This window comes from Dendropsophus ebraccatus, chromosome 5 (assembly GCF_027789765.1).
Source record: "Dendropsophus ebraccatus isolate aDenEbr1 chromosome 5, aDenEbr1.pat, whole genome shotgun sequence".
Classification (NCBI taxonomy): domain Eukaryota; kingdom Metazoa; phylum Chordata; class Amphibia; order Anura; family Hylidae; genus Dendropsophus; species Dendropsophus ebraccatus.
The window spans coordinates 6,853,283-6,880,540 of NC_091458.1; the positions used below are offsets into that span (position 1 = coordinate 6,853,283).

Consider the following 27,258-nt stretch of genomic DNA (forward strand, 5'->3'; position numbering starts at 1 on the left):
TGACTACTGTATAGGGGTACAGGGGACCTTACTACTGTATGTGTTGGAGCCTAAAATGTTTCTCTGGCAGATTCTGAAGAGAAGATTCACAGCTGGGGGAAGGCTTAAAGGTGGCCCAGGCTGGAAGGAGTGAAAGAAAAGGTGAAAGACTCTGATCAGAGAAGACGCCCCCTGTGAGTAAATGGATGTAACTGTTATAGGGTCTGTAGTGATAGTGGTCATGGTGTGGCGGTATTGTGTAATGGTATCATTGGTGATATCTTTATAAGGTTATAAGGTAACTACTGTATGTATTGGGGCTCCTAATACCGTGTGGGGGCATTTTCAGGGCATTATACTGTGTGTGGAGCTCTGATTCTGGTAACGCTGGGTTGGGGGGGCCCACTCTTGTGGGCTGTGCACTGGGCCCACCAATGTATTAAAACGGCCCTGGCCTAGAGTGTTTGTGCATTAGTCTGGCACTACCTCTCTGTCCCTCCTCCCCACCCTCTTCACCATAAGGAATGCTCCAGCCAGGTATTCTCCTATTCCTCACTTGTCTGAACACTGCACAGGTGCCTTAACAATCCAACACATGTGCCGGGCTCACATAGGTGATGAATAGTAGAAAATCTGCCTGGAGCATTCCTAATAGGGAGGAGGGACAGAGAGGGTGTGCCAGCCTAATGCACAGACACTCTAGGCCACGCCAGTTTGACACAGGGCTGCAAGTTTAAAAGATGTTTTTCAGGACAATAACTGCATCACCTGCCGAACGGACCCCAGGACAGATCTTGAATTAAAAGCAGCTATCCGAAGGTACAAGTGGTTTGGGATGGGCAGATTGTGGTACAGAGTCGCTTTTACTCCCCAACTGATCTTAATAATGTGGGACACAGTACCATTCCTTTTTGTGAACAATTGGCCTCACAGTGTTTGTTTGATTTACAATCATGTGACCAGGAGTATTGTAATGCGGTAAATACCAACATGGGTAGGATGAGCGTATCTAATCCAGACTTTTATCCTATAGCCTCTAGAGCTCCAATCATTGTTGTTTTTCAACACAAAGTAGAAAATGAATTAAAATTATTAAGTGAACAGTGTGTCGTTCGTAAAGTTAACCTGACTAGGAGAGAAAAGGAGGCTTTGGGAAACAATCCTAACATCGTTATTAGGCAATCCGACAAGGGGGCATCTGTGGTAACATAGGTAATAAGGTTGAAAAAAGGCAAGAATCCATCAGGTTCAACCTAGGGAAATCCTACTGTGTTGATCCAAAGGAAGGCGAAAACCCCTACAGTATGAGGCAGATGACAATTGCCCCATCACAGGGTGGAAATTCCTTCCCGACTCTGATGGCGATCAGAATAATCCCCGAATCAGTGTATCACCAAAAATCTAATGCCCATAACTTGTAATACATTTTTCAAGAAAAGCATCCAGGCCTCCCTTGAATTTATTTAATGAATTAGCCATGACCGCATCATGTGGCAGAGAGTTCCATAGTCTCACTGCTTGTACAGTAAAGAATCCACATCTGTACTGATGGTGAAATCTTCGTTTCTCTAGACGTAGAGGATGTCCCCTTGTCATGGTTACAGGTCTAGGAGTAAAAAGGCTACTAGGAAAGTCTCTGTACTGTCCATTCATATATTGACATAAGACGTCTTTTTTCTAGAGTAAATAGCCCCAAGAATGATAACCATTCTTGGTCCTGTAACCTACCCATTCCCTTTGGGGTAGTCTTGGACAAAAATGTATATGTTTCTGAAATATCAAAAATGCTCCAAGATACTGCTACCTACAGACCCCTCTTGTCAGATCCCACGAATGCCTGTAGACTGAAGCTATAAGAGAAAGAGATTGCTTATCTCAGGGAGACCAGCCAAACTATAACACTGCCAGCCAGCGCTCAATGCAGTGAAATCCTAGGTGCATTGCTCCCTGGTAAACATGAATATGCAAAAGAAGAGCCTGTGGAGCCTCATTTAAGAGTCTCGAAACACAGGACTAGCCAGATATCCCTCCCGGAAGGACCCAGCCAAGGGGTGGCTCCTGTAGAGAAACCACCATATTAAGTGGCCCTATAAGTCAATGTAATGACAAGGGAAAAACCAAGGCTAAGTATCCATCGACAGACAGGTGTTTCAGGGTGTTGCCCCTCTTCAGTGTGGAGAAGGATTATGGCTAGGTGAAACCATAAGAGAAACAGATCACTGATCTCAGGGAGATCAGCCAAACAATAGACTGAAGCTAAAAGAAATCTTAAATATTGGCCTAGAATTCTGGACAATAAAATGTGTGAATATTTTGATGTTCTATTTCCAAAAATTCCTGTGTTACATGCATTTCCTAAAATGCACAAAAATAATTTCCCTTCCCGCCTCCACCCAATAGTATCGGGAATTGGGTCTTTCCTGGAGCATTTTGGAGCATGGTTGGACTCTTTGCTCCAACCGCTGGTGACTCGAATGGCGAGCTACATCCTGGACAGCAAGAGTCTGCTAGTCCACATTCACATGTTGGCGGTTTCTCCATCCAGCTCTTGGCTGTCTTGTGATGTGTCCGGCCTCTGTACTTGTGTTCCCCATCATAGGGCATTGACAGCCCTTAATTACCATCTTAGGAAATATGCCAATTATAGTGATACACTAGCTGAATATATAATTATGGTTACCAACTTATTACATTATAACTTCTTTAAGTTCAAGGAGAATTTTTATAATCAGTGGGTGGGCTGTCCCATGTAGGCAAAATTTTCCCCATCACTTGCAAATCTATATATGGCATACTGGGAGGAGATCGTCCTATAAAGTACCAATACTCCCTACATCTCTTGCATATCTTGGTACGGTAGATATATAGACGATCTCCTAGTATGGGGCATACATCTGCTGGAATCATTTGTACTGTACATATATTCCAACTCTCTGAATTTAAAATTCACTTATGAGTATCAGGCTAGCAGTATTGCCTTCTTGGAAGTCATGCTCACTCTCATTAATGGACATATCCATAATACATTGTTTAGAAAACAGACGTCTGGCAATGGAATACTGTACACTACGAGCAACCACCCATCACGTAATCAGGACCCCGCCCATAGGTGAATTCATAAGGGTGAAGTGGGCTTGTTCAGACACAGCATCATATGATGGTACCTGCGTGGGTTTGAAACAGGATCAGAAAAAGAGGTTACTGATCACATACTAAAGAACGGGCCAAGAGACTAGTGGACAGCCACAATAGAAATTACCCTTGACCTAATTCGTTAGCAAAATAATCCTACTAAAACTCTCTCTGTTGATTGCCCATTAAAACTCCCTTTAGCCCTCAGTATTGGGATATTAGAAAAATTGTTTATGAATATGCACCACACCGGGGAAATGCTATCCCCTACAGTCCTTAGAGATCCTTTAGCTAAATCTACAGATAATTAGCTGTCCATGAACGGATCCTATCGTTGTGCCCAAAATAAATGTGGTCTATGCAAATATATGTTGAAAACTGTTACGTTCCCTTAATTTGTAAATAACAAGATGTATGGATGTATAAAGACTTCCCTTAATTGTAATAATACCTCTACTGTATATATGGCACAGTGCCAACATTGTAAACTCCTGTGGTCAGGAGCCGGCTGCTGCACCTGGCTCTCAGCATTGAGGGAGCGTGCGGCCGCCCCCCTGGTAACGCCAGCAGCATCTCTGGTAACCGTCCTGGCCGGCTGCAGGGAGCACACTAACAGCATCCCTGACGACTGGTCCGGCCCATTGCTAGAGGCACTTCAGCAAAGGCATCCTCTGTTCTTGCTGCGGACAGAGCTTCACCGCCCCCAGCCGATCATGACGGGTGCCTTATGTTGTATTATGCTGACTGGTGGCAGGCACCGCCAGTCAGCTCTATAGTGTGCTGGGGGCTGGAGTCTCAGGCCCCAATCAGACATGGGTCTGGGGCTTCACCTCCCATTAAGTCTTCCTATTCCCCCCCTCCCTCCCTCGGATGTGTTCCTTGTGGAACTAGGTGTAAGTCAGGGGGGTTTATTTATGGATCTACTCAGGCTACACCTAGATTTACCGCATTTGTAGCATCCCACGGTTTTAAGCCAACTACTTAAACATTCATATAAAGTGGGTGGCGACTGGTTGCGTAAGGATCTCGATCTTCTGGCAAAACATCACCGATCACAAGCCAGAACCTCAGATAAATTCTCATCCTGCAACAGAACAGGTAAATGTTTGTAGAGAATCTGTTGTATGACATTATACTGATAGATGTATTGGAGAAGTAGATGTTTAGGAGTTGATATGTTATTTTTGTCTTTGAAATATTCTCTAGGTTTAGAATGTGTAATGGCTTTAGTTCTATTTAGGACTTAGTAGTATATCCTCGTTCCTGTAAACATCAATTAATGTCCTTACAGAATATACGGCTCCTTCTAGCCGCCACATATTCCCCAATTTGTAGGTTAGCAATGGTCCGGTGTGGGTGACAAACTGTGAGCGTGTAATATGTTAATCCTTGGAGTTGACTTACGGTAAAGATCTGTGCATATTTTTTCCTATTGTAACATTGATGTCCAAGAAAGAAACCGATGTATAGTCACAATGTCCTATAAACCTGAGGTTGAGAGATTGTCATTATGATATAACAGAAAGTCATGAATAAGAGAGAGATCAGTATTCTATATTAGACAGAGCTCCTCTATATAACAGCCATAGCACCCAATAAATGGATCACATGGGTCACTGGGAATAAAAGGGTCAATGGGGGAGATTTATCAATGTAGAGCTGGCTCAGTTGCCCCTAGCAACCAATCAGATTCCACCTTTCATTCCTCACAGACTCTTTAAGGAATGAAAGGTGGAATCTGATTGGTTGCTAGGGGCAACTGAGCCAATTCTACTTTACACCAGTTTGATAAATCTCCCCCAGTATGTTTACCCAGGAAGAGATAAGAAGTGCGCTTTATTTGCCTGTAAAGTACTTAAAGGAGAAGTCTAGCAAGTCTAGACAGCAGGGGGAAAATTTACTATAAGAAATAACTTACCTCTGCATGTGCCCGCGGCTCCGGGATCTCTGGCGCTATCTCGTCACAACCTGGCTGATGAACTGGCCGCTCCACCAGTTAGTAAATGGGGTGGGTCGCCACTCTAGTCCCTGATTGGCTGAGCGGCCAGTCTATCAGCCGGGACAGGCCTTTTCACTCAAGTCATGATGTCATAATAACTCGGGAAAAAAGAACTTCCAGCAGGGATCCCGAGACCGGTCGTGATGCTCACCACGGGCATGGGGAGAGATAAGTTGGTACAAGTAATCAATTTCCCCCCTGCAGGCTTCGGGATTTTATAAATTGACGGACTTTTCCTTTAACACCGTTTCAGACTATCAGTCTAATTTAATGTACATATATACTACATATACAATAGTCACACTTAGGCTTGTTATAATACTTTACCTTACTTTACTTTACATTATGTGTTACAGACCCAAATCCCTGCGTAGGGTACCTTCACATGTAACAAGTTTGCAGCGGATTTCATGCTGTGCATATTGCAGAAAAACCTCTCCGATACTCATTACTATTAGTCATTAGCCCTGAATTCTCACAGCGGATTGTCCCTGTCGTTATAGCTTTTAAAGTCTAAATCAGCATTAGATGGGATATAAAGCAAGTATGTAGTATACATTCATTTTTTTTTTATCATGCTGTAAAACAAAGCTGTACTAACCAGAAATCCAGGTCCACTCTCTTGAAGGCAGCTATATAACAGCTATACTTACTGTATCCAGGTCCAGTTACCTGAATGCTCCTATATAACAGCTATACTTACTGTATCCAGGTCCATTCTCTTGAAGGCAGTTATATAACAGCTATACTTACTGTATCCAGGCCCAGTCTCCTGAAGGCAGCTATATAACAGCTATACTTACTGTATCCAGGTCCAGTCTCCTGAAGGCAGCTATATAACAGCTATACTTACTGTATCCAGGTCCAGTCTCCTGAAGGCTGCTATATAACAGCTATACTTACTGTATCCAGGTCCAGTCTCCTGAAGGCTGCTATATAACAGCTATGAAACGAAAAAATTCCATCCACGACTTCAATAAAATTGTGGTAGCTTTATTAATAAAGCTACCACAATTTTATTGAAGCCGTGGATGGAATTTTTTCGTTTCATGGACTTTCCGGGTTGCGGCCCGCAATACAGCCAGAACGTGCTTCACTTGCAGGAGGTCCACACACACCTGCGCTAATTGTGAATTGTGATCAAGGGTGAGCTGACATATTCTCCTTTTATGATATAACAGCTATACTTACTGTATCCAAGTCCAGTCTCCTTAAGGCAGTTATATAACAGCTATACTTACTGTATCCAAGTCCAGTCTCCTTAAGGCAGCTATATAACAGCTATACTTACTGTATCCAGGTCCAGTCTCCTGAAGGCAGCTATATAACAGCTATACTTACTGTATCCAGGTCCAGTCTCCTGAAGGCAGCTATATAACAGCTATACTTACTGTATCCAGGTCCAGTCTCCTGAAGGCAGCTATATAACAGCTAAACTTACTGTATCCAGGTCCAGTCTCCTGAAGGCTGCTATATAACAGCTATACTTACTGTATCCAAGTCCAGTCTCCTGAAGGCTGCTATATAACAGCTATGCTTACCATATCCAGGTCCAGTCTCCTGAAGGCTGCTATATAATGGCTATACTTACTGTATCCAGGTCCAGTCTCCTGAAGGCTGCTATATAACAGCTATACTTACTGTATCCAGGTCCAGTCTCCTGAAGGCAGCTATATAACAGCTATACTTACTTTATCCAGGTCCTGTCTCCTGAAGGCAGCTATACAACAGCTATACTTACTGTATCCAGGTCCAGTCTCCTGAAGGCTGCTATACTTAATGTATCCGGGTCCAGTCTCCTGAAGGCAGCTATATATCAGCTATACTTACTGTATCCAGGTCCAGTCTCCTAAAGGCTGCTATATCACAGCTATACTTACTGTATCCAGGTTACTGTATCAGTATCAGGTCTCCTGAAGCTTTTTAGTCTTGTGCAGGTTTAAAGAAAGAGACTAAACACATGAAGTCCCGGCCAGTACAGTGCAGTTTTTTTCAATGATAACTAAAAAAAAAAAAAATAATGAATGTATACTGCAAACTTTCTTTATATCACATCTACTGTTGATTTAGGTTTTGAAAGTTGTAACAACGGCGACACTTTAATTTTTCAACATTTTATTTGGGATTCAGCTTTGTCTGCTGGGTTAAGTAATAAGCTACTGATGTAAATCTTGAAAGTCCAAACACATCTGGGACAATTATCATTACATTTGCACTATTTAAAAACTTGGCTGTTTATAATAGTGACTTTACATGGGACAATTTTTGGCCAAATGTTTATGGGTCACCTGATCAGCACATGACGTATCATACACCTAGGCTATTTTATATCCCGGGGTATACTCTGTCTTAGGCCAAACTATACCTGAGTATAATCTGGGTGGGGGATAATTTGGCCTGCTACACTGGGTATAATCTTGGAGGGGAATAATTTGGCCTGCTACACCGGGTATAATCTTGGAGGGGAATAATTTGGCCTGCTACACCGGGTATAATCTTGGAGGGGAATAATTTGGCCTGCTACACCGGGTATAATCAGGGTAGGGGATAATTTGGTCTGCTACACCGGGTATAATCTGGATGGGGGATAATTTGGCCTGCTACACCGGGTATAATCTGGGTGGGGGATAATTTGGCCTGCTATACCGGGTATAATCTGGGTGGGGGATAATTTGGCCTGCTACACCGGGTATAATCTGGGTGGGGGGTATCAATCACATTTTGTGATCTATACTCATTAAGTAGATGTGTTATCGCTCTGCCATTGTCATTCATGGAGTTTCTGCTGACTGGTAAGTATGTACTTCTCAGCTGGGAGTGTATATCATTAAGGTAGTATATATGATCCATGACTAATCTCGCTCTGCCCTTATCAGCCGGTTTGATGATTAAGTCCTTGTTTTTAAATGCTGTTTGTAATGGTCTCTGTCCAGTAGTATTAAAGTTACAGTGAAGATGGTAGTTTCCTTACTTGATAGATTCCAGGGCGACCTAACCGGAGTGCTGACTTACCCTCCGGTTTTCTCCCTGCCGTTTTCTTAGCAACTGAGCAGGGACACTGCTTCAGCTACTGATTGGCTGAGCTTATACTGGAGCATTGTCAGCTCAGCCAATCAGCAGCTGCAGCAGTTTCCCTGCTGTAGCCGCTGATTCCCAGGCTCTATTTTTTCTCAGTCTGGCACACAAAGGTTTAAACAAGTATAGGGTAAAAATGAAACACAACACAATAAAGAAATAATAAATAATGCTTTAAAAAAGCATGACTGTACCCATGACTATATTCATAACAAAGAAGTCAGGGGGGGCGCCGTTCTGGAGATCTGTGAGTGGTATGGAGGTCAGACCCCCTGAAATCTCTTACTTGTCCCTTGTTCTGAGGATGTGGAAAAAGGCGTGTGTGAACAAACAGCTGGCTGTAATCACTCTCCATGAATCTGAAGTCATTGTTTAGTGCCCTGGTACGGGTGGTCCTTTAAGTTCTATACCACCTGGGTAAAGTACCTCTGTTAGGTATCGCACAACGTGGATGAAGTAGATGTTGTATGTTTTTTCCCCACTGTTACTCTCTGCTTTATGCTTATATTCGTTTTCTATAACAGCTGAAGGGGTTGGGTTAACGGTTTACTGTCACATGTTATTGTTTTAACCAATCACAGGTGCAGGTGCTTTCCCTCACTTTCCAACCTGTTACACTTCTTCTCTCTCCTCTCTTCTCTCTTCTACAACCCCACCAATCACTGTGAGTAGAGATGAGCCGATGCGCTGACTGAAGCGAAGCGAATCGCTTCATTTGATCGGCGCTCTGCTGATCACGCCGCCGGGCTTCCCGCACTGCTTCGCTCCGTGCCACACCTCCCAGGATGCGGAAAAAGCAGGATTCAATCCTGGGAAACTTCTCTCAGTTTCCCAGGAATGGATCCAGCATTTCCCTGGCACCCGGAGTGGTGCGGCAGGGAGCGAAGCAGTGCGGGAAGCCTGGCGGCGTGATGAGCAGAACGCTGATCCAGCAAAGCCCTGAGGCTCGTACTACTACTAAAGGATGCCAACCTGACACTCGCTAAACTTGTTAGGCAGAAGACAGTCAGACAGCACACTGTCTGACTGTGAGTACAGGTATTCTTCTCTACACTTATCCTAAACCTCAACCCGGCAGAGTATACTATTACTTGGACAAGGCCTCTAAGACTGTGCCCATATTCACTCCTCAAGCTACCCAGACCTCTAGTTTTCTCTTCTTTTGTCACCTGCATCTGCTCTTAAAGTTATCACCACAACTGTATTGCATTGCACTGAAGTTCTTCCAGTAAAGAAAGTTATCCTGGTTAAGCCACTGGACTCTACTCCTTTTTTGTGTCCTCACACCTGCACCTTAGGGCCCTATTACACGGGATGATCGTGCAGAAAATCGTGCAGAAAATCGTTATATCGTTCGAATTCAAACAATAATCGTTCTGTGTATTTACAGGCAACGATCGAAAAATCGTTCATATGTCGTTGATCGTTGATTTAGATCTGAACCTAAAATTATCGTTAATTGTTCGCTAATCGTTCTCTGTAATTCCGCATTCGTTCACTAATCGTTTAGTGTAATTGCACATTGTTCATTGTTTTGCTGGGATCAGAAGAAATAAACGATCATAGTAACGATCGTTGTAACTAACAACCATCGCTCTGTGTAATATGGTAAATGATTTCAGGTTAACGATAAACAATCTCGTTTGCGATTGGTTTATCGTTAGTAGTTAATTGTTAAAAATCGCTCCGTGTAATAGGACCCTTACACTTGGGTTACACTTTTTACCTCAAACGCAGTGCCCTGTGTCCGGGGGTGGGTTCCAACACCACTCCTGGCCACCGTTACAAATACCTAAGTGAGCCAACACCCACCTAGCAGCTACCCCAATCAGATGAAAAGATAACTAATAAGACTTACAGGTTCTACATGTGGAATAACTCCCCATTTGGGATAGTTTTGTAATGTTTTAAAGAAATGAATTACAGTGGTGGGCTTACAGTTTATCTTTCAACTGCAATTTACATTCCACACTGCTGATACTGTTAGATGCTATTAGGTCAGGGAGACGCATGGTGACTCTTGCATACCTTTCTGTGTGATGGTTGGGTTGTTTGTTCAACCACTGCAGTACTGCTGCATGCCCTATGGTTAGTAACCTCTGGGGGAATTGCAGGTCACTTGGGCACTTGTCATGGTGGCCTGGAGTGATGCTAGACCCATCCCAGGCTGGGGATACCGCCACTTCCAGAAAGGGGCAATAACACTAGTGTACAGTGATGTATAGATGTGGGTGCTGACAGAATACACCAGAGTCCTGTGTGTTTAGATAAAAATAGAGTCCTTTTCTGAATAGTAACAGTGCAAACAGTACACATAATTCAAAAGTGCAATCTGTACAAAGGGTGCTGACAGGTGAGGTAGAACCAGTGCTTGTAGTAGTAAGTGCTTTGTAGTAGAGAGAGAGGAGAGGAGAGGGGTTGCCAGAGGGACCCTTCTCAATGTAATAAGTGTGCTTTGCCAGAAAAGGTGTAGAAGAAGAGGAAGAGAATACTCATACTCACGAATGCCTGTATAGGCTTTGTACCGCCTTATGCCCCCTAGTTGCGGGATACCCGTTCTAAGTGGGTAATAAAAGCCCCAGTTGTCAGTTATGTGGGTGTAGCAAACTCACGAGGTTTCCCAGTCATCCTGCGCTGCACAGGAGGATACATAGACCTTAACATGGTAGCTTTGTCCTACTGAGGTCAGTTCCTATGGCTTCAGGTAACTGCCCTGCATGTTGTAGACAAGTTCCTGGCATGGGCAAGGTGATCCCTGCTTTGGCTTCTCTCCCCGGGTAACGTCTAGCCCTGCATAGTAGGCTGGAGTCCCACCAAAGGAAGACTGTAACTCAGCTGGTCCTCATACATCCACGCTTGCTGAGAACTTCTACCTAACTACTCACTTTCTCCCACCAGAAACGAACTCCTCCTACAGAGGCGTTGCTAACCCTCTTGTGAGTGTTGGGGGCTTTGCGTGTGTGAAGAGAAAAGATAGGAGAGGAAGCACCTGCACCTGTGAGTGGTCAGCATACATCACGTGGCATACATAACAGTTAACCCCTTTGACTCCTTCAGCTGTGCAATGCATATAAATAAACGACAGTAGTGACACCTAGTGGTGAAAAACACAGTACTACATCGCCCACTTGTGTGAACCTTAGAGAGTGACTTACGTGCGTTCCCAAGCCCCCGTAATACCTCTACGCTCTCATCCCTATCCCTGCTTGGCTGACAGCTTGTTCTTGTGCTGTAGAAGGCAAGCTCAGATTCCAGCCAATTGTTGATCAAGCAGGGATAGGGAGGAGAGGATGAGCAAGAAGGTATTACAGCTATGTACAGGACACTAGACAGAAATTCAGCCATCTGAGTGAAAGGTTCATGTTTATGGGAAGGATGGGAGAGATAACTATTGGCTGAAGAATCATTTTGTCATTGAAAGCAACTTTAGAGGTGCATAGGCATCATAAGGCCACAATTGTCCATCCTTGAGGAAAGTTTCTGTCAGGGCCCCAGGACCTAACAAACCTATATTCAGGCTGTCAGTCACTATTGTTTGGCTAGGAGGGGCGCAGCATTGTGACTGTTAGCAGCTCACTGTGGAACCAGACCGCAATAAAGTAAACTTTCTCTGCTGCGTGACATGACAGAAGTGCTAAGGAGAGAAGCGTTTTTGACTTTTTTTTTTTTTTTTTTTTAATCTTGCAGGAGATTTTCTCATCTTCCCTGGATCAGTGATGAGTATTATAACCTACAGTGATGGTAAGGACCCCTCCTCCTAGGTGTTTTTTTCCTTCTTACAACAATTTTATTACTGTAGTTGGTAAATAGATTAGTACAGATATGTTAAAGTCACTTAAAACTTAGTTTTTGTTGGAATGTACTAAGAGACACCATTCTGTGATTCCCAACACCATAAAGTAAATCAGAGCCTAACCGTCAGACCAATTACCTGGTCCTATGGTATATAGTCAATAGACCCTCAATCAAAGTATGATGTAACATTCAGAGTAGAATGCCGACATATTGCACAAGTGTATTATAGTATTACACAAAACTGTATTGTACAGTGTATACTGTATACCCAGCAAACCACACTCCACCATTCCACAGCTTGCACCTGCTCGCAAACTGAGGCGGGCGCGCGCGTCTCTGCCCATGTCAACATGTTAATTTTTTGGACGGACAACGGAATCCGCCCGTGCATAGAATAGAGTATATAACACGGGCGGAGACGCGAGCGCCGCCTCAGTCCGCGAGCAGGTGCGAGCTGCGGAATGCCCAACGGGTTATCCGTCGCCATTCTGTAGTGTGCATGTACCCTTAGAGAGGAATGCTGAGACTGCTAAATATACACCTTCACCCTAAAAACATCAGATCACCTTGGCTGTTCCAGTTTGGCATCACATTTCAAGTAGAAGGCAAAAGCTACACCATTTAAAAACCGTCCAGACTTGAATGATGCTCTGAAAGCCTCAGAAGCCACATCACTAGGAAAGGTGACCACCTATAAGGATAGATATGCACACATCGTGAAAATCCTAATGGAAGAAGACCTTGCTTTACTATATCGTATTGACTACATATCAGCTTTTAGTTCAGAATACCAATAAAGACAACCTGAACTGATTGGAGGAGAGGGAAAAAAGGTCCTCACATCACTGATAGATGCCAACCATAACCTTAACTCAAAGAGGTTACCAGGGAAGTTTGCCCCACTACCTCCCCACCACACACACATCCAGATACTTACTTTCTTTGGGACAACATCTGAGTGGTGGTTAAGCTGAAGTAGAGTACTTTATTTTTCTAACATACTTATCAGGCATTTCTGTACCATTTAATGTTCATACTTTTCTTTATAGAAATTTTGCTTTCATGTTCTTTTTTCAGAGAATATGAATGATAACACAAAAACTTTTTCCTCCTCATGGTTAGTGGTCGGGTGAAGCCATTTATTGTCAGACTACTGTGTTTTCTCTTTTCAAATCATAATGACAACCAAAAACATCCAAATGACCCTGATCAAAAGTTGACACCCCCCAGTTCTTAATACTGTGTATTGCCCCCTCTAACAACTTGAAGTCTTTTGTGGTAGTTGTGGATGAGGCTCTTTATTTTCTCAGATGGTAAAGCCGCCCATTCTTCTTGGCAAAAAGCCTCCTATAAGTTCCTGGGCTGTCTTGTATGAACTGTGCGCTGGAGATCTCCCCAGAGCTGCTCAATGATATTGAGGTCAGGAGACAGAGAGGATCACTCCAGAACCTTCACTTTGTTCTGATATCCAAAGAATTGATAATGCCAGTTGGCAGTGTTCAAACTGTGATTAAAAAATAGAAAATCAGGGGCTCTGTAAAAACCAAACAATAGTGAGGTAGACCAACAAAAATATCAGCCACAACTGCCAGAAAATTTTTTGGGATACAAAGAAAAACCCACAAATAACATCAGCTGAAATACAGAACTCTGAAAACTATCGCTGGGGCTGTTTCAAGATGCACAATAAGGAGACACTCGAAGACAAATGGGCTGTATGGTCGAGACCCCAGAAGAAAGCCAATACTGCACAAATGCAACAAAGTATCTCACCTACAATACGCCAAACAGCACAGACACAAGCCTCAAAACTTCTGGAACAAGGTTATTTAGAGTGATGAGACCAGAATCTAGCTTTTTGGCCACAACCATAAAGTTACTTTTGGAGGGGTGTAAAAAGAGGCTATCATGGAAGGAACACCATTCCTGCTGTAAACCACGTGGGTGGATTGCTGATGTTTTGGGGATGTGTGAGCTACAAAGGCTCAGGACACTTGTTCAAAGTTGAAAGAAAGATAATTTTAGCACTTTATCCGCAACTACCGGAGGCAAATGTGCACTCATCAGCTCGGAGGTTGCACGTGGGACGTCCTTGGACGTTCCAGCATGACAAAACACAAGGCTATATCGATCTGTCATTGGCTACAGCAAAACAAAGTGAAGGTCCTGGAGTGGCCTTCTGAGTCTCCTGACCTCAATATCATTGAGCCACTCTGGGGAGATCTTCTGCCACGCAGTTCATGCACAACAGCCTAGGAACTTACAGGAACTGGAGAAGAATGGGCAGCTTTACCATCTGAGGAAATGAAGAGCCTCAACCACAACGACCACAAAAGACTTCAAGCTGTCATTGATGTTAGAGGGGGCAATACACGGGATTAAGAACTAGGGGATGTAAACTTTTGATCAGGGTCATTTGGATGTTTTTGGTTGTCATTATGATTTGAAAAGAGAAAAAACAGTATAGTCGGACAATAAATGTCTTCACCCGACCACTAACCATGATGGGGGTGGGGGGTGGGGGGTGTTGCATTATCATTTATAGCCTCTGAAAAAAAGAACAACAAAACAAACATTCTGCTGGAATTGGTAAACTTTTGAGCAGAACTGTATATCTCCTTGGTGTCTTCAACATTGATCATTGGTGGCCATCATTTCTGCTCAGCATCTCTCAACCAGTGTAGAAGGAGGGCGCTATGCCTGATCAGTGGAATCTTCTAGAATGATCCAAGACAAGAAGATTACACATAAAATGCTGTCAGTGTTCTGCTGGTTCTAGAAGACGTCTTCTTCATTGTATCTCCCTCATTTCCTAGATAATGGCACCCGAGAGTTTCACCAGAAGATTTGTCAGTATGAAGACCATGTCCTGCGGATGACGTATGAATATTTCCAGGATGATCTGCAGCTCATTGTGGAGAACCTGGACCCTCACCCACTTCTCAGAGAGCTCAATGCCCGGAATATTCCTGATGTAAAGGTGAGAGGTCATGACCTGCCGGTGTTATATACAGGAGCCCCCCCCATGTTATCATGTGTTATATACAGGAGCCCCCCCCCCCCGTGTTATCATGTGTTATATACAGGAGCACCCCGTGTTATCATGTGGTATATACAGGAGCCCCCCCCCCCCCCCGTGTTATCATGTGTTATATACAGGAGCCCCCCGTGTTATCATGTGTTATATACAGGAGCCCCCCCGTGTTATCATGTGTTATATACAGGAGCCCCCCGTGTTATCATGTGTTATATACAGGAGCTCCCATTGTATCATGTGTTATAGGGGCAGGTTACTCCTCAGCTCAATCCTGATGGCAGCTTACTGTATATGTAATGAATGACACCAATAGTCTCCAGTCCAGTCTAGGTGGAGTATTGGTATACCCCCCCATACACACACACACATACACATACACAGTGGGGAAATTAAGTGTATCGTACTCCAATTTTGCAAGTTTTCCCACCTACAAAGAATGGGGAGATGTGTAATATTTATGGTCGGTAACTTCACCTGTGAGAGACAGAATCTAAACAAAAATTTCTGATAATCACATTGTATGAAATTTAAATAGTTAATTTGCATTTTATTGCATGAAATAAGGATTTGACCACTGACCAACCAGAAGCTGCTCCTACTCTGCCCTCATTACCTGGATTACCTGCACCTATGTGCTCACTTAACCTGTATAATAAACACCAGTCCACACACTCAGTCACACTCCAATGTCTCCACCATGGCCAATACCAAAGAGCTGTCTTAGGAAACCAGGGCCAAAATTGTAAACCTGCACAAAACTGGAATGGGCTACAGGACAATAGGCAAGCAGCTTGGTCTGAAGGCAACAACTGTTGACGCAATTATTAGAAAATGGAAGAAATACAAGATGACTATCAATCTTCCTAGGTCTTGGGCTCCAAGCAAAAACCCGCCTTTTAGAGTAAGGATGATTCTTGAAATGGTCAGGAATCGTCCCTGAACTACATGGGAGTGCAGTGTCCCAGAACATGCAGACTACTACTCCTATTATGCTTCTTTCTATTGCTATGTCAATGCCTGTTCTGGTTAGGGTTTGCACTGCAACTGCTGCTGGTTTTCCCCTAGTATTCTCTGGTTATGTGTATTCTCATGTATTCCTGTGTATTATTGCATTGTACAGTGGTATGCAAGGCTGTTGATCACGTGACTGTGCCAGTGCCCTGTAACCATGGTTCCTCCAATGGCCGACTAGCTCTGGCCAGGAGCAACCATGTGACCTCCCACTTCCTCCTAACAATTTAGTCTTCCCCCTGCTTCCAAGCAAGGAGGATGTGTGTCGTCTCTCTCCTGCCTCAGAGGAGTTGGGCTTCTTCTCTGCAGCTCCCACTTCACCACTAGAAGTGTGGATCAGGTGCTCTGCTGTATTCAAGTCTTCGGCTGTATCTGCCTGCTCAAGTGTCCGGAGTCTTCTCTCTCATCTGGGTGTCATTCCGTTATCTCTCCTCATCGCTACAAGGATTCACAGCAAGTATTATTCTCAAGCTAATCCACCCAGCAACGCTACTTTCTCTCATACTCCTACTCCCATTATCCGGCACGTATTCTCACAGCCTATGCAGCATCACCCTTGCTTTATTTGTCAAAGCCTGCTATATACCCGGTTGCAACCGGACAGAACTGTTGCTACTAGTTACCTCATCTATAATAAAACCGCTGTTACTGAACCCTGGCATTGGTGTCCACTAACTGGTGCCCTGACTAAGTGCAGCGAGGAATCGCATGCCCATCATCACCCGCAGATTCCACAGACCGGCCCTACAGCTGTGCCGCCCTCAGGCCTATACCGTGACAAGTATACACCCTGCAGCTGCCCCGGTTATTGCCCGCTCATAACAACAGCACTGCGGAAGTGGCCCCCAGGGGCCAGGGCATCGTATTTGGCGTCACGAACAGGATAAAGACTGTGTTGTACAAACTTTCCGTGCCCCAGAACTGTACTGTTATCCCCTCAAGAGACTCTACCATTGCCACGCTGCGGCCTACTAAGGGGTTAAGCCAGCTGGTGACGTACGGCCTCCGTGCGCGCTCCGTTCAAGCCCCGCCCCCGGCCCTGCGTCTTCCAAGCCTCTGTTGCAGGGGGGAAGAAAATTGTGGCCGGACAGCCGGAAGCACCGGATCTGACTTCCGGCCTGTCCACCTCCGGTCTGGGACACCCTGTCTGTCGGTGTCTGCTGATCCTGCAGCCTCTCATCATCTCTGCTCTCTCCCCGGCGCAGTACCCCGGAACTCCTCAGCATGTCCACCGGCCACCACAGCGACTCCGACCGGTCCGGAAGTCCGCCCATGGATGGCCCGGGCTGCACCTGTGGCTCCCGTTGCTATGGCTACCGCAGCGGTTCCATTCTTCATTGGGCCCGACAATCTCCCCAGCTATAAAGGGGAACCCCACACGTTGGCTGCATTCAAAGAAAAAAATCTCCCGCACCCTTGAACTAGTCTCACTCTCTCCCCCTCAGCAGGTGCAGTTGCTGCTAGGACAACTTGAAGGACCCGCTGTAGAGGAGGTGCGTTCATGGCCCGCTACGGAGAAGGCTGATGTACAACAGATCCTGGCCCAGCTGAGTAAGGAGTTTGATGTACAGTCTCCTACGGAGGTCCGTCTTAAATTCTACGACTGACGACAGAGGCCAGGTGAGACCCTCAGAGACTATGCACTAGCCCTACAATCTGCCTACAGGGCTTTGAGACAAGTGGACACCATAGACCCCGCGGCTGTGGAGAGCATAATCACTGACCGCTTCATAGAGGGGGTGGACTCCAGACTCATCCAAAGCCAGCTGCGTATGCTAGCCGCCCAAAACCCTACCATGCCTTTCCTGGACTTCAAGACTCTGGCTCTACGGGTGGTTGGCATTGACTCCCCCTGTGCTGGTTGCACCACGGGTCCAAGTCATCTTGAGCCCGTGGGACCTACCCCCTCACCTCCTGTGTCAGTTATGGCCCCACCTGTTTCCGCTATACAGGCCACACAACAGTCTATCCCGGCTAACTCCTCAGTGTCTCCCGACCTCCTTACTCAAGTGGTTGACTCTCTCTGTCAAGCCCTAAGGGGGCTACACGGGGCCTATCCTACACCTCCACCACAGGACTCGTGCTCAGAGTACTCGGGCCCCGATCGGCCTTCTCCACCAAGACCTAGATCCCCTGAGCGCCCTTATTGCAAACATTGTAGGCGACATGGACACTACCACTCCCAAAGCTATCAGTTAAACGGGCTACCCCTGGGTCCGAGGGCCAACACCCAGGAGGTCGAGTTCCAGGCCCGCATGTGACTCTCTGGGTGGACGGAGTCCCCCTGGAGGCTTTAATAGATACAGGTTCCCAGGTTACCACTATCCCCAGACATGTGTTTGAAGAACATTGGGACCTGAGGGCCTTAGGGCCAGTTGAGAAATACCGTCTGAAACTTATTGCTAGTAATGGTCGTCCTATTGTGCAACTAGGTTACTGGGAACCCACTGTCTGTATAGGTAATCGAGAGCTAGCACGTCAGGGTATTATTGTTACTGAGGCTCAGGGAGATAGTGGGACTGTGGTATTAGGCATGAATATTATCTGTCATGTATTCACTGAAGTGTTGGATGCCTTGAATGCTTCTATGTCTTGTGCTTCTCCTCAGTACAGGCAAGCCGTCCAGAAGACCATTGAAGTGCTCACCGCTCAGCGGAAGTTTGCCAACCCTCGAGGGGAAATCTGCCGTGTCCGCACTAGAGATGCTCGTCCGATCACCATCCCAGCTAACAGTGAGTTCCTTATCTGGTGCAGGGTCTGTCCGGGCCTCAACAATGCTGACTATGTGGCCCTTCTGGATGCTATTGAAATTGAGGGGCAACCTCTTGTCAGGGCCGCTAGAAGCCTGGTGACCGTCTCCAACGGTCAGGTCCCTGTCCGTCTGGTGAACCTTGGAGACTCCCCTGCTGACCTACCCAAGTTCACCACCGTGGCCATGCTATACCAACTCAATCCCGAGGACATCGTCTGTGAGGAAACCATCGCCTATCAGAGATCCATCCGTGGCACTCAAACAGGGCTCCCGCCCCTTGGTGGGACGAACTCCATATTGGCGATGCCAATACCCCACTTGAATACCTCCGCGGCATCCTCAAGGTGGCCAAAAGGTATCACGAGGCCTTCAGCAAACACTCCCTCGATTTCGGAAAGACCAATCTTGTCCAGCATCGGATCAACACTGGGGACCATTTGCCTATCAAAGAGAAGCATCGGCCAATCCCTCCTGCCAGCTATCAGCTGGTCAAGAAACTGCTCAAGGAGATGAAAGACTCTAACGTTATCCAAGAAAGTCAGAGTCCGTGGGTTGCCCCTATTGTCCTCGTGAAAAAGAAAGACGGTAACATCCGGTTCTGCGTGGATTATAGGAAGATAAACACAATCACCCACAAGGATGCCTATCCTTTGCCCCGGATCGAAGAGTCTGTTGCTGCTTTGGGGTCAGCCGCCTACTTCTCCACCTTGGACCTCACCAGTGGGTACTGGCAGGTGCCCATGGCACCCGAAGACCGTGAGAAGACGGCCTTCACCACCCCCATGGGGCTCTTTGAATTCACCAGCATGCCCTTCGGTCTGTGCAACGCCCCCGCTACCTTCCAGCGGTTGATGGAAAGGTGTCTCGGCCATCTCAACTTTCAGAATGTCCTGTTATACCTAGATGATGTGATTGTCTATTCACGTACCTACGAAGACCACATCCATCATCTGGCTGAAGTGTTCCAGGTTCTAATTGATCACGGTCTGAAAATCAAGCCTTCCAAGTGCCACTTTCTCAAACCCCAAGTGAACTATCTGGGGCATGTTGTGAGTTCTGAGGGGATACGACCCGATCCAGAGAAGATTTCGGCTGTGGAACACTGGGATACCCCTAAGACCGTCAAGGAGGTGAGAAGCTTTCTGGGATTTGCTGGCTATTATCGCCGCTTCATTCCCCACTTTGCACAAGTGGCCGAGCCCCTCAATGAGTTACTCCGGGGTTGTCCTCGAGAAAGCTACAACCGACGACCCCCCGTCGAGTGGTCCGAACGGCAGGAGGTTGCCTTTCAAACCCTGAAACGCCTGTTGACCACGCCTCCTATCCTGGCCTACCCGGACTATAACCTTCCTTTCCGGCTCTACACGGACGCCAGCTTCCAAGGCCTGGGAGCTGTGCTGTCCCAGGTTCAAGATGGCCAAGAGAGAGTGGTGGCTTATGCCAGCCGGAGTCTTCGGGGCGCTGAAAAGAACGACAACAATTATAGCTCCTTCAAGTTGGAGTTACTAGCTCTAGTGTGGGCCGTCACTGAAAAGTTCAAGGACTACCTGGCTGCCACCCCTGTTACCATCTATACGGATAACAACCCGATATCACCCTCAAGGAAATGGCCTGTGCGAAAAGATCAATCAAGTGTTCATCAATATGCTAAGGACGGCTTCAGTGACCAAACGAGTGGAATGGCCTCATCTGTTGGACGAGCTGGTGGAAATCTACAATAATACCACCCATTGCTCCACAGGCTATTCTCCGTTTTACTTGATGTTTGGGCGTCCAGGCCAACTCCCTCAGGACCGTGCTCTCGGGGTCCAAGCTTCTGATAATCTGCACCCCCTGCCTGAGACTGACTGGGTCCAAGAGCATCAGAGAAGAATCCAGGATGCTCAGGAGATTGTGAACCAAAGGATGGGAGAAGCTCAGCAGCGCCAAGAGGATGCCTACAACCAAAGGGTGAATGCCACACCACTACAAGTGGGAGATAAAGTTTGGCTAAAGAAATACCATCGCTCTCACAAACTTGAAAGCCTTTGGAAGCCTGAGCCCTATGTCATCTCTTCTATCCCTTACCCAGAGACTGATGTGTATGAGGTCAAAAAGCCAGGGCTAGCCCCACAGACGGTGCACCGAAATAGGATAAAGCGTTGCACTAAGGAGGACCTACAAGGCCTTACAGCACCGTGTCCGGTACCTGCACCCATGCCTCCGGCTTCCCCAGCAGCTCCAGCTAAACCTCTCTCTCTGGAAGAAATGTTCCAAGTTGAACCGTTCCTCATGCCCATAGGCTATCCAGCGGTCCCTGTACACATTCCAGTGGCCCCTCCACTTCCAATTGTGCCTCCAACAACTCCACCTCCACAACCAGACACTGGGGGTGATCTTCGACCTGTACCTGCACCAATCACTGTTGAAGAGGATCCTCCGCTGAGACGGTCTGAGCGCTCTACCAGAGGAATTCCTCCACTCCGCTACAGAGAACAGAGTCCTTAAACAGTTTTTTTGTTGTCTAGACTGTTTTGTTCAAGTTTCTGCTATGCAACGTTTAAGGTTCGTGCCTGGTCCTCCTGACCAAGTTCCCTGTACTAACCAGCAATGAGCTGATGGACACTTCCCATAATAAAAAGTTCTCTAGTGCATGTCCCAGAGCCTTTTACATGGACGATGTCTAATTGCCTAAAAAAGACTCTCCCTAACAGAGACACTTAACCCATTCCTTCCTAAAGCACTTATTTCATTATTGCACTTATTGTACTATTGCATTTCAGTGTTAGCAGAGTCATTTGTATTTCCTCCTCTGAGTAAGCACAAGGTTACTTAGATTGCCTCAGAGTAGAGCGCCTCTTTTGTAAAACAGTATATTTTTCCAGTATCAAAGTCAGATAGCTCCTCCTCTGAGTAAGAGAAGTCATAGGAGTGTATTTCCTCATCCAGTCTCATTGTTGTGTATTAATATTATATCTATAGCTGGAAAGATTTAGTTGAGCCAGTTTGTATTCAGATTTCTCTCAGGTTTCATTCAGATTCATGTGAGCCAGTTCTCCTCAAAGACCTCGCAGTATTTGTTGTCTTTTGTATTTCCCTTCCTTGTGTTTCCAATGTCTGTTCACCTCCGTCTTGTCCCAACATAGTAGTTGCTACACATAGTCATACTTAACATTCACACTGGTTCATACATATTGCACCTTGGATACCTTTTCGTGTGTTTGGCCTATTGAGTAATTGTGTTGTATGATTGACTGGTATGTATGGCGCGCCAAATGTATGCTTGCTTTTATTATTTTTCCTCTTTCTCTTCCAGGTATCCAAGACACTACACAGAAACGCCAAGGTTGTGCACAGGTCTTCACAGTTCTCTTTTCCAGTAGGGTAACACATTTAACAGAAAACCTACTGGGTCACCCGCCAGCAGTTAAGTTGTTCTGGCTTACACGTCAGATGGTTCACGCACTAGCTACCTGGTCGCCAGAGTACGTTAGGCACCCCTAGGTGAAGTCCTGCCACTAGGGTTTCTCATTCTCTCTCTCTTCTCACCTGTGCCTTGGGCGTGGGAAACACACACCTCATCACACTCACTCTCACCATTCATTCCTGTTGTATCGCCGTCCGCTCGTTTTATGCTCTATAATCGAGATGCTGCCTTCTAGATGTCGAGGTCGGCTCAAATTTGCTAGGGAGGTATGCAGTGTCCCAGAACATGCAGACTACTACTCCTATTATGCTTCTTTCTATTGCTATGTCAATGCCTGTTCTGGTAAGTGTTTGCACTGCAACTGCTGCTGGTTTTCCCCTAGTATTCTCTGGTAATGTGCATTCTCATGCATATTCTCATGTATTCCTGTGTATTATTACATTGCACAGTGGTATGCAAGGCTGTTGATCACGTGACTGTGCCAGTGCCCTGTAACCATGGTTCCTCCAATGGCCGACTAGCTCTGGCCAGGAGCAACCATGTGACCTCCCACTTCCTCCTAACAATTTAGTCTTCCCCCTGCTTCCAAGCAAGGAGGGTGTGTGTCGTCTCTCTCCTACCTCAGAGGAGTTGGATTTCTTCTTGCAGCTCCCACTTCACCACTAGAAGTGTGGATCAGGTGCTCTGCTGTGTTCAAGTCTTCGGCTGTATCTGCCTGCTCAAGTGTCCGGAGTCTTCTCTCTCATCTTGTTGTCATTCCGTTATCTCTCCCCATCGCTACAAGGATTCACAGCAAGTATTATTCTCAAGCTAATCCACCCAGCACCGCTACTCTATCTCATACTCCTACTCCCATCATCCGGCACGTATCTCCGCAGCCTATGCAGCATCACTCCTGCCTTGTTTGTCAAAGCCTGCTATATACCCGGTTGCAACCGGACAGAACTGTTGCTACTAGTTACCTCATCTATAATAAAACCGCTGTTACTGAACCCTGGCATTGGTGTCCACTAACTGGTGCCCTGACTAAGTGCAGCGAGGAATCGCATGCCCATCATCACCCGCAGATTCCACAGACCGGCCCTACAGCTGTGCCGCCCTCAGGCCTATACCGTGACAAGTATAACCCCTGCAGCTGCCCCGGTCATTGCCCGCTCATAACACCAGCACTGCGGAAGTGGCCCCCAGGGGCCAGGGCATCGCAGGAGGACCTGGCCACAGACCTGAAGAGAACTGGGACCACAGTCTCATTGATTACTGTTAGTAACACACTCTGCCATCATATATTGTTATCCTGCAGGACACACAAGGTCCCCCTGCTTACACTAGCACATTTCCAGTCCCCTGTGAAGTTCACCAAGGACCATCTAGATCAGACCCGGGCATAGTTTGGCCCACTCCCCCCTTTCTGTATCACTAGAAGCTGCAGCCAGTGTGTGGGGGTGCACAGCAGGAGCATTATCAGTATGTGGTGGTGCACAGTAGGAGGCATTATTGCTGTGTTGGTGGGGGACACAGTAGGGACATTATTACTATGTGGGGGGCATAGTAGGGGATGTTATTACTATATGCAGGGACCTACATACAGGGGCAACCCACATACCTACTACTAGTGAGCATAAAACCAAACAGCAGAATTACTCATGTGTGGGACCATATAGGTATGAAAAAGGGAAGGAAGTTGAAGGAAGGATGTTTGGCCGGTTCTGAAGAGAAGAATTGTAGCTGGAAGAAATCATCATGGAAGCCTGGGCTGAATGTAGTGGAAAAGAGAAAGTGATGCCTCAAATCAAAGAGGATATTACCTCTGAGTCTGATCTGTCCCTCCCCCTACAGACGCACACACACCCCTCACCGCCATCCCCACTGGAGATATGTCAAAAGTTTTGATCAGTCCGGTTCTGAGTTTTCAGACCCGTACCTATCAGGAGAACGAGCGGGGAGAGGACCATGTTGCAACGCTTCCTCTCCCTGCTCTGAGTTAGGAAAAAGAGTCATGCTCCATACAACTTCATTATAAGTCCAACAAATTTTATTCTAACTCACGCTGCAGCGCGGTCTTCTCCTGGCTCGTTTTCCTGATCGGTAGGTACATGGCTGCACACTCAGACCCGGACCAATCAAAACTTTTGACATGTCTCTAATAATAGTGACACTTTTAAGTATATTGGTCTGGCCCTCAAAAACCATTTCAATTTCTCACGTGGCCCATGGGAAAATGAGTTTCTCACCCCTGATCTAGATGATCCAGAGGAGGCATGGAAGTAGGTAATGTGATTAAAGAGTCACTGTCGTATTTTTTCTTTTTTTTTTTTTTGCAGAAATCAATAGTCCAGGCGATTTTAAGAAACTTTGTAATTGGGTTTATTAGCCAAATCTGCCATTATCTGCATGTAAAAAGCCTTTTCCCAGGTCCCCCCTCCTCTTTTTCATCCACTTCAAAAAATCTGAAAATTGTGACTTGTTGCAGGAGACGTCCCCTGTCTGTTCTAGGGAGAGGGGAGGGGGGAGGAGGAAGGAGGGAGTTAGCCGGCAGCAGAAAGCAGATAACAGAGGATTACAGGCACAGAGCTGGGTGACAGCTGTAATCCGAGCTCAGACAGGTCAGTGGTGACTGTCACAGGAGATAACGGTGAGGTATTTGTAGATTAACTCTTTGTTGTTCTGTTTTGGTCTTTTCTTTAGCTCTCTCCATAGGAGAACAATGAAGACAGGGGGGAGAGCTTCAAACTGCTTTTTCATGATAAAAATGCATTTTTCGGCTAATAAACCCAATGACAAAATTTCTTAAAATCGCCTGTACTATTGATTTCTGCAAAAAAAAAAATTTCACGACAGTGTTAAATGAAATTAAAATATAAATTTTTGGTATCAGCTCCACTCAATGTGTTTAGAGGAAGAAGAAGGTACAACCTTAAGAACAAAATCCCAACCGTGAATCATGGGGGGTAATTATCATACTTTGGGGAGGCTTATTAGCAAAGGGACAGGACTACTGCAATGTAATCAAGGAAGGATGGATGAGGCCATGTGTTGCAAGATTTTGGCCAACAACATTCTTTCCTCAGTAAAAACATTGAAGATGGGTGGTGACTGGGTCTTTCAGCTGACAATGTCCCGAAACCACAGCCAGGGCAACTAAGGGGGAAACCCACAGCCAGTATTACTAAGGAGGAAACCCACAGCTGGGACAACTAAGGAGGAAACACACAGCTGGGACAACTAAGGAGGAAACCCACAGCTGGGACAACTAAGGAGGAAACACACAGCTGGGACAACTAAGGAGGAAACCCACAGCCGGGACAACTAAGGAGGAGACACACAGCCGGGACAACTAAGGAGGAAACAAACAGCCGGGGTAACTAAGGAGGAGACACACAGCTGGGACAACTAAGGAGGAAACAAACAGCCGGGGCAACCAAGGAGGAGACCCACAGCCGGGACAACTAAGGAGGAAACCCACAGCCGGGACAACTAAGGAGGAAACCCACAGCTGGAAAAACTAAGGAGGAAACAAACAGCCGGGGCAACTAAGGAGGAAACCCACAGCCGGGGCAACTAAGGAGGAAACACACAGCCGGGACAACTAAGGAGGAAACACACAGCTGGGACAACTAAGGAGGAAACACACAGCTCGGACAACTAAGGAGGAAACAAACAGCCGGGGCAACTAAGGAGGAAACCCACAGCCGGGGCAACTAAGGAGGAAACAAACAGCCGTGGTAACCAAGGAGGAGACCCAAAGCCGGGACAACTAAGGAGGAAACACACAGCCGGGACAACTAAGGAGGAAACAAACAGCCGGGGCAACTAAGGAGGAGACATACAGCCAGGGCAACTAAGGAGGAAACCCAAAGCCGGGACAACTAAGGAGGAAACCCAAAGCCGGGACAACTAAGGAGGAAACCCACAGCCGGGACAACTAAGGAGGAAACACACAGCCGGGACAACTAAGGAGGAGACACACAGCCGGGACAACTAAGGAGAAGACACACAGCCGGGACAACTAAGGAGGAAACACACAGCTGGGACAACTATGGAGGAAACACACAGCTGGGACAACTAAGGAGGAAACACACAGCTGAGACAACTATGGAGGAAACACACAGCTGCGACAACTATGGAGAAAACACACAGCTGGGACAACTAAGGAGGAAACCCAAAGCCGGGACAATTAAGGAGGAAACCCACAGCCGGGACAACTAAGGAGGAGACCCCCAGCCGGGACAACTAAGGAGGAAACCCACAGCCATGACAACTAAGGAGGAAACACACAGCCGGGACAACTAAGGAGAAGACACACAGCTGGGACAACTAAGGAGGAAACCCACAGCTGGGATAACTATAGAGGAGACACACAGCCGAGGCAACTAAAGAAGAGACACACAGCCGGGACAACTAAGGAGGAAACACACAGCCGGGACAACTAAGGAGGAAACCCACAGCCGGGAAACTAAGGAGGAGACACACAGCCGGGACAACTAAGGAGGAAACACACAGCCGAGACAACTAAGGAGGAGACACACAGCCGGGACAACTAAGGAGGAAACACACAGGTGGGCCAACTAAGGAGAAAACACATAGCAAGGACAACTAAGGAGGAAACCCACAGCCGGGACAACTAAGGAGGAGACACACAGCCGGGACAACTAAGGGGGAAACCCACAGCCAGGACAACTAAGGAGGAGACACACAGCCGGGACAACTAAGGAGGAGACCCACAGCCGGGACAACTAAGGAGGAAACCCACAGCCAGGACAACTAAGGAGAAGACACACAGCTGGGACAACTAAGGAGGAAACACACAGCCGGGACAACTAAGGAGGAAACACACAGCCGGGACAACTAAGGAGGAAACACACAGCCGGGACAACTAAGGAGGAAACACACAGCCGGGACAACTAAGGAGGAGAGCCACAGCTGGGACAACTGAGGACGAGACGTACAGCCGGGACAACTAAAAAGGAAACCAACAGCCGTAAGAACTAAGGAGGAGACCCACAGCCGGGACAACTAAGGAGGAAACCCACAGCCGGGACAACTAAGGAGGAGACACACAGCTGGGACAACTA

At 46.5% G+C, this 27,258-nt stretch overlaps 2 protein-coding genes across 4 annotated transcripts in view; both read left to right on the forward strand.

Moving 5' to 3' along the window:
• Nucleotides 1–27,258, forward strand: part of LOC138792239 (NACHT, LRR and PYD domains-containing protein 12-like) — a 172,280-nt gene that overhangs the window by 5,399 nt on the left and 139,623 nt on the right. The window lies entirely within an intron of this gene.
• Nucleotides 4,166–27,258, forward strand: part of LOC138792218 (NACHT, LRR and PYD domains-containing protein 3-like) — a 54,578-nt gene continuing 31,485 nt past the window's right edge. Inside the window, exons 1-3 of one of the 3 annotated variants that reach the window (XM_069969364.1) lie at nucleotides 4,166–4,209; nucleotides 11,873–11,926; nucleotides 14,797–14,960. In XM_069969364.1, coding sequence (XP_069825465.1) covers nucleotides 11,902–11,926; nucleotides 14,797–14,960 — 189 coding nt within the window. In that variant the 5' untranslated portion in view covers nucleotides 4,166–4,209; nucleotides 11,873–11,901. Of the gene's footprint in view, nucleotides 4,210–11,754; nucleotides 11,785–11,872; nucleotides 11,927–14,796; nucleotides 14,961–17,473; nucleotides 17,649–27,258 lie in introns of those variants that run through there. The other 2 variants (XM_069969365.1, XM_069969366.1) reach the window with 2 other exon arrangements.